General features: G+C 40.4%; 1 protein-coding gene across 5 annotated transcripts in view; it reads left to right on the forward strand.

Moving 5' to 3' along the window:
• TBXAS1 (thromboxane A synthase 1) overlaps positions 1-15706 on the forward strand; it is a 233624-nt gene that overhangs the window by 141506 nt on the left and 76412 nt on the right. For all 5 annotated transcript variants that reach the window (XM_030478710.1, XM_030478708.1, XM_030478712.1 and 2 more), the window contains 2 exons: positions 866-1014; positions 2694-2824. In XM_030478710.1, the coding sequence (XP_030334570.1) occupies positions 866-1014; positions 2694-2824 (280 nt within the window). The remainder of the gene's footprint in view (positions 1-865; positions 1015-2693; positions 2825-15706) is intronic.

Here is a 15706-nt window from a genome sequence, read left to right on the forward strand (position 1 = left end):
TACTGGGCCTGAGTCCTGTCCTTCTCATAGTACATGCCCCCCTCAGGTTAAAACACCAGAGAATTTGACATTAGCCTTTTGTAAGGGAACACAGAAAAACAGGCATTGGAGACTTGAGTACAGATCAGAAAAATCAAATTTCAAGGATATTTTTACATTCACAGTCCATTTATCTCAAAACTAAATGTAGCTGATAATGTACAGTAGAAATAAAGATGGTGAGACAACTGGATAGATGGTCAGATATGCAGGGAGAGGTTCAGTAAGTTCTGAAGTTTCTAGATAATGGTCCACAGATAATTTGTATATCTTGGAGCATTTGCTGCTCCTCTGTAGAGACACAGATTTCACGTAGTGTCAGTTCCTGTTGTTTTTCACCACGATTTTACATTACAAAGGAGCTACAAAGAAGATGAAAGAAGTTCTTAGTAGGAAATTTTACTTAAAGCACCTCTTGTCACTGAGAGTTTAGACTGGACTGGTCACAGATGTAGTTCCTGCAGTTTAAAATAAGAAAGAAATGATATCTTTTGTGAGGATGCAGACTAAGAAAATGCTTATGCATCTCTGACAATGACTGTTGCATTAGGTAATAACAAATGAAACTGTTTATTTCAAATAATTTCAGTGGAATTATTATGCTACATGAAAGTACATGCACTTTGTAGAAAGAGAGAAGGTGATCATTATTAAGCACCAGAATTTGTAAGAATGATGGAAACATCTCTTATTGGCAAAGTTCAAATCTAAATGTAAAAAGAAAAATCAGAGGCAAAAATTAATGTTATGTGATGTTTGTATAAGCAAGATATTAATGGATATGTAATTTGTGGCTAACGACTTACCATTCTTCAACTCCATGCAGGTGTTACAACTGCTTTACCTTGGATGTCGTTGGTAGTGTAGCTTTTGGTACTGAGGTGGATTCTCAGAAGAATCCTGATGACCCTTTTGTTAAGAATTGCAGGACATTCTTTGAAATGTCTTTGTTTAAGCCTCTCCTCATTCTAATCCGTGAGTATAGTCTACCCTTGTCTACTTCTTTATGGTAATTTTCTAAAAGTCATTCTCAAATTGCAACACATGCTGGAGCAGGAGCAGGAAGATATATAGCAGACTTTATTTCAAAGGTGTTCAGAATGCGACCTACAGGCCAAGTATACCCTCGAGATTTCCGCCATATGGTCTGCTACTCTTGTCACCATTAATGCAACTTCCTCCAGAAACTGGGAGTCTAGGAAGGCAATGTTCCAGGTTGGTCTGAGTGGAAGGTTTCTGGGACCTGTAGTTACTACAATATCTCTTTTAATACACTTCTGCATTAAAACAGAGTAACTGCCCTTTGGAGCCTGGGAATAAAGTTTTTGTGCACTTGGTCTGTTTCATATAGATTGAAATCCTACCCATAAACAACAGTGGGCTAATAACCCAACTAAAGAAAAGAGGTGAAGGAGCATAAGCAGATAGTGTAAGTCCTCCAAATTATTATATGAATAGCAGCAGCAGCAGCCTGGTTGATGGTTATAAAGGATAAAGATGCTAAGTGCCAACACAAGCTGTCATTAAGAGAATGCGTTTATTTTCAGATGAATAGGTAGGGACTGCAAGAATTAGGGTATAAAGCCATTTAGTTCTAGGGCATGAAATCAAGGCTTCATGGTGACAGTGGCCTTCTTAATGCAAGGGCAGTAAGAATTATAGCAGAGGGAGTCGTGCCATGATCAAGGTTGTTTAGGTTTTACTGTCTTGAGATCTAGACCTGCACACAGTAGTGTCAGGTGGCACAGTGGCAAAGTTTCCTGTGCCCATCTGATCCTGCTGGCATTACAGATTGCACCTGTACTAGCAGTACATGAACTGTTTCTTTCTGGAGTTGTGTATCCAAAATGTCCTGGGGTTAATGTTTAACCTGATTGAAAAGTGTAATTTATGATTAATTTCTGAAGGGACAAAAACGTGCCCCTCTGTGTCTAAGATCACATCCTTTATTAAAGCATTTATTCTCTAGGGTTTGGGTTTGGATTCCTTGGCTGATCTCTTTCTACTGGTACAATCTGTTGGCAGCACAGGGGTTTTCTGGTTTTGTTAGTCTTAAGCTGTTCATAAGTTAACAAGGAGTTTACTTAGATGCAAGACTTCATGCAGGTTTCTAGTTCTTGATTATAAAGGCCATGGACTGGAAACCATCCTTGAGATAACATCCTGCTTCCAGAATCTGTGGCCTGTTTAGAGAAGCAAAATAAATGGCAAACCAATACCCTAATATTGGTAAACTGTAAGTGAAAATCACCACTACACAATTTCATGAATCTGTTTCATAAGCTGATAGGCTAGTTCAAGATCCTTCACCTTCTTTATGCAATTGTTTGAGCAGTAGGGAAAATAATTTTCCCCATTGTTGTGGTGGCTCAGTGGCATCAAGAAGCTGAACTGAAATCCTGAAGCATTATGAAAGCAAGCTTGGAAGGCATCTGTCTGGCAGGGATGTTCCAGCCAACATGGAATTTCTAAAAGAAAATCCTTTGCCAGCCTACTGGGGTGGAAGAAAGAGGGAGAGGGGCAGAGAGGAAAAAGCGGGTTTCACAAAAGTAACACATCCCACTTGAAGAGTTTTATAATATTAATGAAAGAAGGGGGATATTATATGCCTTTACAGTCTGATTCAGTGTTTCCTTCTTTAAAATGTCTTACAGTTTCTTTCCCATTCATAATGATCCCATTGCTCCGGATTTTGCCAAACAAGAAACAAAAGGAACTGAATGGATTTTTTATTCAAACCATAAAAAATGCAATTGTCTTCAGACACCAGCAAGATGCAGCTGAGGTAAGGCTATTTCTGTGATAAATATATGGATAAGCAAATGTATTGAGGAAAAACTGGAAGCGGCATAAGCCTCCATTGAAAAAGCAAACTCAGACTGTTTCAACGTTCAAAGCAATTTAATGAAGATTTTATTCATTTATTCATTATTTAGCTTTGTGTAGCATCAACCAGTCTTGGTGTTCATGCAGAATTGTTAACACATTACAAGAAAGATTGTTTCTCTTAGTATCATTTGGGATGACTTTTCAACCCAATTTCTAGACCCAGAAGGAAGGATTCATCCTGTAGATTTTTTTCTCGTCTTAAAGTCAGGTGTTTTGTCTGTGCTACTCTTCCTTTAACGACCAGAGAAAAGGGGGCACCCACTGAGCGTCATCAACTCAGTCATTACCTAGGAGCTGAGGCAGGTTTCATATAGTCCTGTGACAGTTTCTACTGCTTTTGAAAATGGAAAGAACCTGAATGTCTGATTAGGAGCAGACTTTTGATACTGAGATGGCTAAAGAGAAAGGTAGTAAATTCTACCTGAAGTGTGCAAGCTAGTGGGTATGCATTATTAGCAAATCATTTGTTACCCATGTATTTCTCTTTTGTCTGGATGTAAGTAGTTCCATTTTGTTTTGGTTTAATCACTGTTTCGTGAAGTATCTGAAGGCATATGCGTTATTATGAAAGTCTCTTTTTGATACACAAAGCATTTGGAACACAGGCATGTGCTTCAGTTCTGTGATACAAAAGTTCTTCAGGTCTGCTTGTTATTTTAGACCATTCTTCACTGCACACTGCACATTTTATCCCTAAAAATAAGTTAACCACTTAATTATGGATGTGTAGTAAGAAACAAAGAATATCAACGAGAATGCCATTTTAAAGGTAACTGAGACAAGCTTTGCATATCAATTGACATGAAACATGCCACAACATACTCGTTAAGGAGCTGTTAATGTTGAAATATAAGAGATGTTTCTTACCGCTTTGAGGTGAAGCGCAACTCTGATGGAGTAAGAGCACAGGTGAAAACAGATCCTCCCAACTTTTTCTCACAGCTTAACCTCACAGCTTTCACCTTTCAGGAAAAGATGTATTTTAGTTTACCCTATATTACATCCAGGACACATCTAAAAATCAAATTCATTTTCAAAGATTTTGCTGCTGTTTTCTTTTACTTTTTCTGCAATGAAGTCTCACTTCTGTATTTGTTGCACTTTATCGCCACATGTTTCGTATCTTTCTTCCAGCACACCTTTATGAGTCTTTGCCCCATCAGCCTTTAGGTCTTTGTCTCCATCCTTCTTTACATCCAAAAGATTGTAAGCATGACTGATCTGCCACAAACAACTCATGATTTATAAACATGGTTCCTGGCTCAGGCTGAGTGCTGGAGGAATATTTTCTAACAGGGATGGTGTATCTAAACTGCTTGTAGACACCTCGTTTCTAGTGCACAGATCCAGTGTGAACTTTTAATGGCATACTGGTGTGGATGTATATATGGAGAGTTTTGAATCGAAGATTCGTGCCAAAGGGTTTGCATGAAAAGTTGTTCTGTGTACCAAATGTAAAAGGATAAAAGGGACAATGGAACAATCTAATGTGGATTTAAAGTAGTTAATATATTAACTACTATTAAAAAAATACAGTGTATGCAATTTCTGTGGCAGTAGCACTGAGGCCGTTGATCATGAGTTAGATCCTTCACTATACTATAGGTGGTCACTCCCTCAAGCAGCAGACTGAGATGAAGGGCAGCAGGTGGGTATGGTTAGGAGAAAACACAAAGAAAAACATGACTGTACTATAAGAGGCATCATTCTCTGCATCTGCAGCCTGTTTGCAGGTTTCAGTGGTTGATGGGAGAGGTTTAAGGTTATATTGAAAGGGAAGTTGGGAGGTGCCGTAAGAGATAACACATGGCCATAGCTACCCATTATGAGGGCAGTGTGGAGGAAAGTACAAGGTCCATGTTTGCTTAACAGTGTGTGCACAAGTCCATGACTGGCTGTGGTCCCGCCTACTCCTGGACTTCTGCCTAGTTTGCAAAATTGGCATATGGGAGCTATTTCAAACACTGGGAGTTAGACACTTAGGACCAGATTTCTGAGAGCGCAGTAAGCCCCCTTTGCAGTTCAGGATCATTAGCATGGCTTTCAAAATCAACTGGAAAGTTTGGAGCTTCCTTTTTTCCCCCCTTTTCACCACCTGTCTTGTAACATACTCTTAGAATTTTGACTATTTGAGGTTGGTTGGTGGCACACGAGTTGTGTTACAAGTATAGGCAACTTAATAATTTGCCAGGAACATAAAAATGGTGTGTGAAACAGATCAAAATGCAGCTGTGTCCAATTTAATACAGAAATGTAATTTGTAGAGATTAGGTGTCCCAGATAGCCCTGCATTTAATGGAGTATTATGTCCTGTGTCCTAGGTCTCAAATGATGAAATGTACCCACTGAAGTCAGTCAGAGTTTTGGCATGGAATTTTAATGAGGCCAAGATATAGCTGGTAGCTACTTATTCTTTGTGCTAGTAACTGGAGCTATGAGCAATGTCTTTTGGTCCCCCTGTGCTGCATTAGGCCAATGGGTGCTCATGAGGTTGCCACATTCCTAGATGTTACATTGTGTACATCGTTTACTCTTCATTGGTTTTAACACCATTAAAAATGCTTTTTGAAAAAAAAAAAAAAAAGCCTTTGGAACAAGCTGTAGAACAATGAAAAGGTCTACGTAAGTGATTCAGCTGAAGCTTGTCTTCATCTCATCTGCAGCTAACATGAACAAAGAATAAAGAAAGGGCAAAAAACAATGTGACAAGCAAAGTCAGCCTGTTATCATCCCTGTTCTATCAGTAGATGAAACAATGCTTCTGAATGCCTAAAGATAATCCCATGGGCAGATAGTAATTTTACAGCCAGGTTTAGATCTAATAATATGCTTGCAGCTTATATGAGATCTGTGATGTCACTTTCTCTCATCCCATTGGTTAGTGCTGCAGATGTCATTTTAATTATACACTATCTTTCTGTGGTCAGTCAAATAATTTCAGTCCTGGATATTCCACTCATTTGGCTTATGTACAAAAACATTTAGTGGTTGTACTTTAGAAATTTTAATATATTATATTTATTCATGGATTCAAATTATCGTAAAATGCTTTTCCTACTGTTTACAGAAGAGCAAATTCACCCTGCTCAGAAGAAACAGCACAAATTTAATGCTCCACTTAACACCTACTTTGAAGGCTCCAGCAGGATTTCAGTGTTCAAATACCTTATCCTGATTATCTGCCCAGGTTTAAATTTTTCCCTGAGGCAAAATGTTTCCAGAAACAGGGCAGATAGACTGTTTGTTTACTTCAGTGAATGATACTTTGATAGATTTTCATTTAATAATCTGATATGCAAATCATGTAAGAGTTGTTCTTCTATGATGTTATAGCTCAGTTCGTAACCTACCAGTCTGTTTTAAATGATGATATCTAGATATCATGGTTCTCAAAATTGAGACTCGTTACTAAAACTGTGGGTTAAAAGCCCCCTGAAGATAAAAGACCATAATTTAATTTGTAATGCATAGTAATAACAACAGTTAGAATGTAACAATTTAAGGATAGTGCAAAACATTATTTTTGGAAAATCGCAACAGAGCTGTAGAAAAATCCAGTTTTCAAAATATGCACCCTTTAACAAGGAGAATTTGAAAGTTCATAGAGGCTAAAACACATTCTTCCAGCATCCCCTGATTTTTCCAGTCATACTATCTGTTGTGAATGCATTAATTCAAGGTCACTAATCCATGCCAGGCAAGTAGCGATCTGATGATGTTTCTGATGATGGTCAGTGGTTTCTTTGCTGTCTCAAGCCCCTTTGAAATGAGAGGGTGACAGAGAAGTATCACCAGAACTTTATTCATTGGCATCTCAGTTGGCAGTTTAGTCAATCTGGCTGGAGACCTATGGACTACCTGAATGCTTTTGGTTTACATGCGGAGCAGACGGAAGGAACAACTGGAGAAGAGTGTGAAAGCTGTGCTGCTGTGAACCATGCTCCCTGTGAGCCACGTGGTGTAAAGCCAGAAAGAAACTGTGTGGTGCTGTCAGTCCTGGTGATGAACTGGCCTCCTGTGAATTGGTATGACCCTACGATGCCCTGAACTCTACTGCACTAGGTCTAGATCAAAAGAGGTTGTCCTCTGGTCAGCAATTGCTAGTCAACAATTGCAACCCCCTCCAATTTTCCCCACTTCCCATCCTTGCTTGGGGCCAATTCTTTCCACAATCCTAGCAAGGGCAGTCTGCTGCCCCCAGGCTGCCCATACACCTGGGCAGGCACAAGTGATTCCTAGTGAGTGGAGGTCCTTTGGTTTTCCAGCATCAGCCATGAGAGCCTAAAAAAGGCCAGGAAACAGAATTGTGAGGAGGTCTGAAACTGAGGTATTTAAATGCTTGCAAAGGGGAGAGAACTGCCCTTTCACTACGGGCTATCAGTAGAAAAGTGCTTTGAGGAGGTGGTATCTTTTAATATCTTTCTGGGAAATGATGGCGTGGTTATAAACTTAATCTCTTGAAAACTGATTCCCAGGGAAAAATGTGTAATGAGCTCCCCTAAATGCTTTACCTAAGGGGAAGAGGGACATGTGTATGTGTACCTGCATTCTGGAGGATAAGGGACAATCTGAAAACCTAATTACTATGGCACTCTGTTCTTTTCTCTTCTTTCCCCAGCAGTTCCCTGGAGTTTTTCCTTTTCATGAACTAATGAACTATTTTATTCAAGAGCTGCTTGAAATGAGTTGAGCAGAAGTAATCCTTCTGAAGAAGTCTGATCTTCTCCTTGTCAAGGGAAAACTGTACGATTACTAAGAAAACTTAGTTAAAAATTTGCTAAATACTATGTACATTCCAGGAGCTGTGTGTGTGTTTGAACTGTGGAAATGCAGTACAGATGTTAAAAAGTAAATATTTTTCTAAGGAAACAGCAGATGGGAGGATTAGACACCTAATAGTGTGCAGTTTTCTTGCCTTGTAGAAAACCAAGCAAAACTTGTTTATATTTGAAAGGTGGTGTCCTTTTAAGGATACACACTCTATGGCAATGTTTAAATAATCCATTTTTATTGATTAATAAAGCAATAGTAAGCAAAGGATCAGACTGGTCCTGTTGTTTTCCTAAGTCTGTAGAAGGAATGCTCCCATTCTGTTTCACTGGGCTGTTCTCACGGTTTGATCATGTCATTATCCACTGCCTTTGTCAGAGGGAAATGTGAAGTGGGCTTTCCAAAAATGTACATGTGTGTCTTAAAAATATGGAGGGATTTCGTGGGATTTTGATAAATACAGGGTTTGAACTCAAATCTCAAACCTGTATCTCTGCTTTTTTAAGTAAAAGGGTATCATTCCTCTAGAATATGTTAAAAATCTTTTGAACATTAAATCTGGTGTCTGTGCTTGGGCAGCATACAGTGATTCTAAGAGGGGAAAAAAAGTGGCATTATGCTAAAAGGCATTTTAGTTATTCACCTTCTTTTTAAAATCAAGCCATTACTGCTTGCTTTTAAAATTGCGTTCCATCCTTCCCACATTTGAACAGAAGTCCTTCTTTTTAAAATATTTTTCTTAAAGATGTAATGAATTTTATAACTTCCTCAGGATTTCTTAAGTGGGCGTTTAAACATAGCAAGTCCTCAAAACCTCGAATGGAGATGAACTCGAAATCCCTATTACTTTAGGTCACCGTTGAAATTTCTTGATCAGTCTGCTGTTATCTTTCCAGCGATGAATTGCGGGCTTACAGAATGAGATCTTTTGGTTTCAGGCCTGGGCCGAAGTGTCTAGCTGAGGCGCTTTCATCCTGAAATGCAGTTCTGCAGTCTCTCTGCTCAAAAGAGATCAAGGACAGAATAAGTAACGAGAGCGGCGACTTTCTTGCCTCCCTGAGGCGTGTTGGTGGGGAAGCAGGAAGAGTTTTGCATTACTGCTGCATCTGTCCCAGTTCTGCAGCCCAGCACACCTGTGAGCCCAGCGCTTTATGAGCACTGCACCACAAGAAGATAGCAAATGTCTACTTGGTTACCGGCTGCCAGCAAGCACGTACCAGGTCTAGCGCTGGGACTTTGCTCATATCACACCATCTCTACTGCCTCCTTGGTTACGGATCAGAATACTGTATAGATCGTGGACAAGGAACAGGCAGATGGTATCGTGTATATATTATCTGCCCCACTCCAGCAGACCCTACAGCAACCGTAATGATATAATCATGGCATCTGGGACTCTCTTCAATACCTCCATCTCTCCCCACTCCCTTTTAGTCTTTTTCATCGCTGCTGTGTATCTTCATTTCTTCTTCAGGGGGTGACAGGAGCAGTGTCCCTATCTCATATTTCACAATGTCGCATTTCAGCTACAGTGTGGGGTTCAAAGTGCCATCATGCATGTGAGCCATCTCATAGACTTCTTGGAGCACTGCTGACATGATTCAGTTTGCAAGAACATAGACTTGTACCAAAGGACAGAAATGAAATCAAAGCACCAGGGTGTTCATACTGGTCAGGCTGGTGAAGTTTTTGTGTGCCCAGAGTTGCCAAGAATGATCTTGCACACAGTACTGGGAAAAATGTATCTTTGCAGGAAAAGCTAACCTCGCTTTCTGAGAGATGTGTAGTGGAGCTCCTTCACAGGGCCTTCTACAAAATGGTACCTTTCTGGGCAGAACAGGGGACATTCAAACACTCACTTTAGCAGCATTAATCCACAGGAAGTCATTAGGCCAACAGGATGCCTTCAGAGTTACAAGGAGGAAGGACTTAAATGCTTCTGTCAATAAAGTTTGCATGCATTTTCCTCCTGTTTTCACCAGCCAGCGCAGGAAATGAAGATGGACATTTGGCTTTGCCGATCTACAGCATATGAGAAACATCTTTCAATTGAGAAGGGTGGGATTTTTAGTGTTGAAAAAAGGCTTTTTCATCAGAGCAAAAATAAATAAACCCACATGCTCAGTTGTTGGTAATGTCAAGGGGTTTAGTGACTTTTAAAAATTGTGTTTATATGGTAAAATCAGTCACTTTAAATACTGTTTATAAAAAATCCAGGCCAAAAGATAGCTTAAGGACTCTTACAAATAATGTTTGTAGTAAAATTTCTCTGAAAAACCAGAGGAGGAAAGAATTGAAAGGCAAACTGTCTTTTTCAAAGATACCACTCCATCACTAAAGGGGAAATCAAAAGTGGTTTTTTTTTTTTTCTGTCCAGCCCTACTTACACCTCCTTCTAGGTGCTGGTTGTTGTGGCTATATCCTGTTTTTCCTGTTCTTGATACTGAAGGGGAAGGAGCGGTCACAGCTCTGTTTTATGTGTCCATAAAAATAAGAAGGGCAAGAGCTAATTGTGCTTTGAAGGTGGGATCCAGAAAATGCTGGTCTGTGTCACTAAACTTTGTGGTGGCTTGACCAGCCACACAGGCAAAAAACAGAGGTTGAGGAAGCCAAAAAAAAAAAGGTGGATGTTCCCTGTAAGGGCTTGGGTCTCTTGCTTCTCCTCTGCAACCTAGGCCTGGCCCACCCCATCATAAAGTTTTTGCTTTACCTTCCCTTCTGATGGCAAGGGGACCCTGTTCCTGTTATCTGAAGAGAAGTTCAAACATTGAAAATCCTGTTTATGCCTGTGGTAGTTCCCTGTGGGCAATAACGTCAGTGCTGGCCACTTGTCCCAGCCTGATCCTGTGCTAGTAATGAGTATTCGCAGCATGCATTTCAATGTCTGATTAAATCTTTCTGAAAGGCCATCTGTTTGAGGAGGATGTGGCATAGGCTTTAATACTTTTTATACCTAGTACTCAATACTGCTGTTTCATGACCTTAGACATAAAGTTTGTCCCCTAGTTAGTTAGCATCTCTCTTGATACTCCATTCAGAGAAAGTAATTGGATCAAACTGGTTGCAACCTGTTGAGTCACTGTGTGTTTTTGGGGAAACGTTCCTGAGTGTTGGGTCACGGAAGTTACACATTCCCAATGAGACTTTGTTGTGTCCAGGGCTGAGAAAAACATATGTGTTTTCTGAGAAGGGAGTAAAGCATCTCCAGCTGCCTTTCTTTTGTAGCACTGGGAGCAGAATCTGATGTAGTCATATACCTGTTGATACATGCCAAATCAGTAAGTAACGTGGTCTTTCTGCTGCATGTTCTCATCTGTGCAAAATACCCAACCTAAGCAGTGTTACATCTCTTTCAGGGTTTTTCCTGTAGGCTTAGAAGCACAGTTTCCCTTTGCGATTCCCTCAGCATAAAGTAAATCTTCTCCAGTGTGTCTTTTACCACTTCCTGTCATTTGATTTCCTTCATAAAATGGTCTCAGTATTCATCCCATTTGCTGAACAGAAAAAACCATCACCCCGAAGTTGTGTACATTCTTCTTTTGTAAGTTCTCTCTTACAGTTCCTCATCTCTTCTATATGTTACTCTTGCTGTCTGTCCCTCCCAAGTTTCTTAGAAGATCCTACTGTAGGTGACTGAAAGCCCTTCCTTTGTCCTGCTTCATCTGTGATCTGGTCTTCGTCCAGGGTGAGGGGTTTTCAAATCAGCAAAGGGAATCTTGCCATGAAATGAAATCATCTGGAGATTAATTTTCTGCATAACAGGGTGGTGGCCTTTAATGCCAAGGTGGAATATGAGATCTAATCTTCATTACATCACCTTCATTTCTTTTTTCTTTTTACTTTTGATCTAAATCTACAAGGGATCTACTGACTGGGACTGGGAGCTTTCTGTATTTATTTTACCAATGAAATAGCATGTTTGGGTACTTTCCCTCTACAAACAGACTTTATTCTGACATATGTAACTAGAGCAGAGCATCTAAATTCTTAGAAAAAAATCACAGATTTACTGACCTAATTGCAATAACAGAGCTTTCCCTTTCTCTGTCATTTTAAACATTTTCTTCTTTTTCCTTTCATATTTCATCTTTCCCCCCCCCCCTTTCTTTTATCTGTTATTGGTTCACCTTCTTTCCTCTCAGAACTAGGAGGGGAGTTGCAGCACTTGTGGTATTAGTGGGTGATCTTCAAATTTGTCTCAGTAAGTCTCTCTGTGTCTCTGTTTGCCTCCAGTGACCCCTCTCAGCCCCACGCACTGCTGCCTTCTTGCAATACAGTATGACCTTTTCTGCAGCAGTTCTGGAAAAGCTGTTCCGTGATATTTCATTCTGACTCAACCGTCTTGTCCATCTGTTGACATGTTTTGATCTCTGGAGGTTTTTTCCTTGATTATCTCAACTGTTGGTATCTACTTTGCACTCCTTTGATCTTTCTCCCTTTTCTCTTGTGTCTACTTACCTTAGTAGATCCATATGCCTACTTAAAAGAGACACTGACAGCCTGTCTTGCAAACAGGAGAACCATTTATGTGGCCAGCTTTTGAACCTGGTGCAAGTCGGTATGACCATCTCAATGCTCTTTGTTTGCTGGGGCAATTCTCTTATTGTCACCACGCCCAGGCTGCCCCATGGGCTGCCTTCCCCTCCCCCGGCCTACTGGAACCAGCAGAGCCCTGAGGCCTTCGCTAGCCCCCATCCGCTCATGTCCATATCTGGATTTTGAGCATAATTTAACATTAGAGTTGCTTGTTACGGAAAATGACAGGCTGTCTGTCACTGAAAACCTTGAGGAGAGGCTTTCTAAAATGTGCCCTCAATGTCAGCTGGCTGCAAGGCAGGAATCCCTGCATGGCAGGGGTTCGTTGTCTGAGAAGCCTGAACCATTGCAGTGATTCCTTTCCCGTCCTAAAAATCTGCCTAGGAAATCCTGCATCCACAGCAGTCAATGGCAGCCCTGCCCTGGTTTCACAGCCTATGACTGTGCAGGGCTTTTTCTCCACTTTCTTCACAACGACTGTCTTTCCTTCTTCCCTCCCACTGGGAAAAGCAAGCTATATCTGAGAGAGACAGAGACTAGAGGGGCACCGAGCACCTCCTTTCTCTCTTAAACAGAAATGTACACTTTTTAATAATGTAATCCCAATTAAAAACATACCAATTAAAATGGGCTTTTTAGTAGGTCCCTAGGGAAAGTGAGCCATAATTCACATTAAAATGTAAAGCTTCAGAAGCAGGAAGAGCTAGGTGCATTGCAAGTGCCCAAATATTCAGTGATTTTAATTACAGTGGAAACGTCATAAATTGCTTTGTGCCACAATCCATTATTAACAGCTTAATGAATATCACTGCTGCCTGTTTTAAACTGCTCCATGATGAAAATTATTGTCAGCATTTCAGTTGCGAACTCTGATTTTTAGCATGTTTGTAACTTGGCCCCTTAAAAAGGAGAGGAGGGTGAAAGTCTGAAGGCTTGGCTTTGGGTCTGGGTAAGTTCTGCTGGCTGCAGAATCCGAAGAGAGAGACAGGAAGAAAGATGGAGCTTTTGTGTGTCACCAGTATTGGGGCTGGCCAGGGGTTATATCTGCTCTTTGCGCGTTTAAGAGCAATGTCATAGCTGTTCTTTGGGCATGCAAAGGGCCCTTATAGAATCATAGAATGGTTTGGGTTGGAAGGGACCTTAAAGCTCATTTACTTCCAACCCCCTGCCATGGGCAGGGACACCTTCCACTTGACCAGGTTGCTCAAAGCCCTGTCCAACCTGGCCTTGAACACTGCCAGGGATGGGGCAGCCGCAGCTTCTCTGGGCAACCTATACCGGTGTCTCATCACCCTGATGATGACCTCTTCCTGATATCTAATCTAAATGTACCCTCTGTCAGCTTAAAGCCATTCCCTCTTGTCCTATGGCAAGCTGGGGGGTCACCAGAGCACAGGGCTACCTTTACATATGCTGTTTCACTGCACAGTACCCAGTACGCTGGAGTTTGGGGCATCTGCTCAGGAGTAAAGGGAAGCAGTTGTGTGGCAGCCCATGATCAAGTATGCTAAAGAGCTTAATTTGGAGTGAGCAAAGTGCAATTTGGTTCAAATTTTCCAAGTTTTAGCTAGCAAAAGCTGATTCGAGGTATGGAATTAGGCAAGTCTCTTTGGAGCACGGAAATATAAACAAGGATTGTGCTCAGATTTCAGGGATGAAACTTTTTTTTTTGGACAGATATTATGGCTGCAATTGTGCTAATGTTAAGATGCTATATGTTGTGTATTTATAGTAAACTGGTACCTTTCCCCTCCTCCTTTTCAGAGCATCTTAATATTTCAAGGATAAAAGTTCTTATTAGGAATGCTATTATTTTAGATGCTAACAGCAGGTATAGTGGGCTTATAGGTGTGCCCCATTGAAGTGTAAAGCCGTAGGGATTTAGATAGCCATAGTCTGGCTTCTACGAGATTTATTATTTATTGTGGGTGTTCTGTTTTCACTTTGCACTTGATTGTGTGGTCTGACCAGAGGGTCACAGTTCCCAAAGTGGGGTTACTGGCACGTGTTTGACAAGATCTTGACAAGATCTGAGTGAGATGCAAGGTGGATCTCAGGACAGAAATGACTGGGAACTGCTCTTCTGATTCAGGATTCAGAGAAGTCACAAGTGCCTGGATAGGATTAACCTGATTCCTATGAATGTAACTGATGTCTTGGGTTTTGCTATTATTATTCTGATTATGTTTTCCTGGAAAGCAACAAAAGCATGCTCGCTTTCACCATCTCAGACATGTCAGCATTACTCATAATGATGTTAACTTGCACCCTGCCAATTACACAGAGCTGTCCCTGTTCATTATATCAATAATTACACATAGGATTATTGTATATTTTTTCCTTGTGAAAAATCTTTCATTGTCAGAGGAGTAATGATCCCTGTAAGTTTTTTAAGTATTGCTCAGTCAGGGATATATAAGATGTGGGACATGTCCTCATATTTTTGGGGAGAAAGACAGCTGGTATTCTGGTATGCTGTTGATATTCATGTATTTCTGAAGTTGTAATTGGTTTTTTTTAGCTTGACTTTAGGAAGCATTCCAGACCACAGAGCTGCCTGATTGTCATTTTTCATGAATCCCTGTACTGGCAGAGCACAAAGTGGCATGAAATATATAAAATGCCATCTAATTTTACTTTTGTTCTGTAATTCACACACACACATGCTTCTTTTGTGTGTTTATCAGTGTGCACAAAATGCATATATTTGCGAGATAATAGCTGTGTAAATATTAGAAAGTCATATTGAAACTCTGTGAGGGAAAGGAGATCGGGGGAGAATCCTTCCTGCTACCAAGGAGCCATCTATTGGATAAAACCCATAACTGAACTGAGCATCCATGGAATTGCAGAGGATAACACAATTTGTTATTGGTCACTGGGTGTCTCAAAATAATCCTTTTCTTCTCAATGCTGATTTTATACCCACTGCGTTAGAGACCTGTGCCCCTTCATGCACGTAAGTGGAGATCAGATATAGAGGCCATTTATGTAATATTGGTAAAAGCCAGTTTAATATAGCTGAAGATCCAGGATAAATCCTAATGTACAGCGCAGGTGTGATTATGGATGGATAAGCCAGCTGCAGGATTGCCTGGCAGCAGTGGAGAGCCATTGGTCAGAGAAGTAATAGAAAAGAGAAGTGTTTTTTCTCTGTTATTAATAAAGAACATAAATAACATTAACTGTACTTTTTTATACTGGTACATTTCATTTACATCAGTCTCACAGACATAATTACTTTAGTTAAAAAAAGAAATTAATTTTTTTTTTTTAGTTACCCAGAATTACTTAAGCCTATCACAAAACCAAATAATGAGGTGTTCCTTGCATCAAAACATATGCAATCTATATGTAATGTGATGCAGAAAAAAAGGATCTTGAACAAACCATGGGGAAGGCTGAGGGACAGGATGTGAACGGTGAATTCCCAGGATGGCCCTGAAATGTCCTGATGGCTCTTCAAAGTGAG

The sequence above is a fragment of the Strigops habroptila genome, chromosome 3, assembly GCF_004027225.2.
Source record: "Strigops habroptila isolate Jane chromosome 3, bStrHab1.2.pri, whole genome shotgun sequence".
NCBI lineage: Eukaryota > Metazoa > Chordata > Aves > Psittaciformes > Psittacidae > Strigops > Strigops habroptila.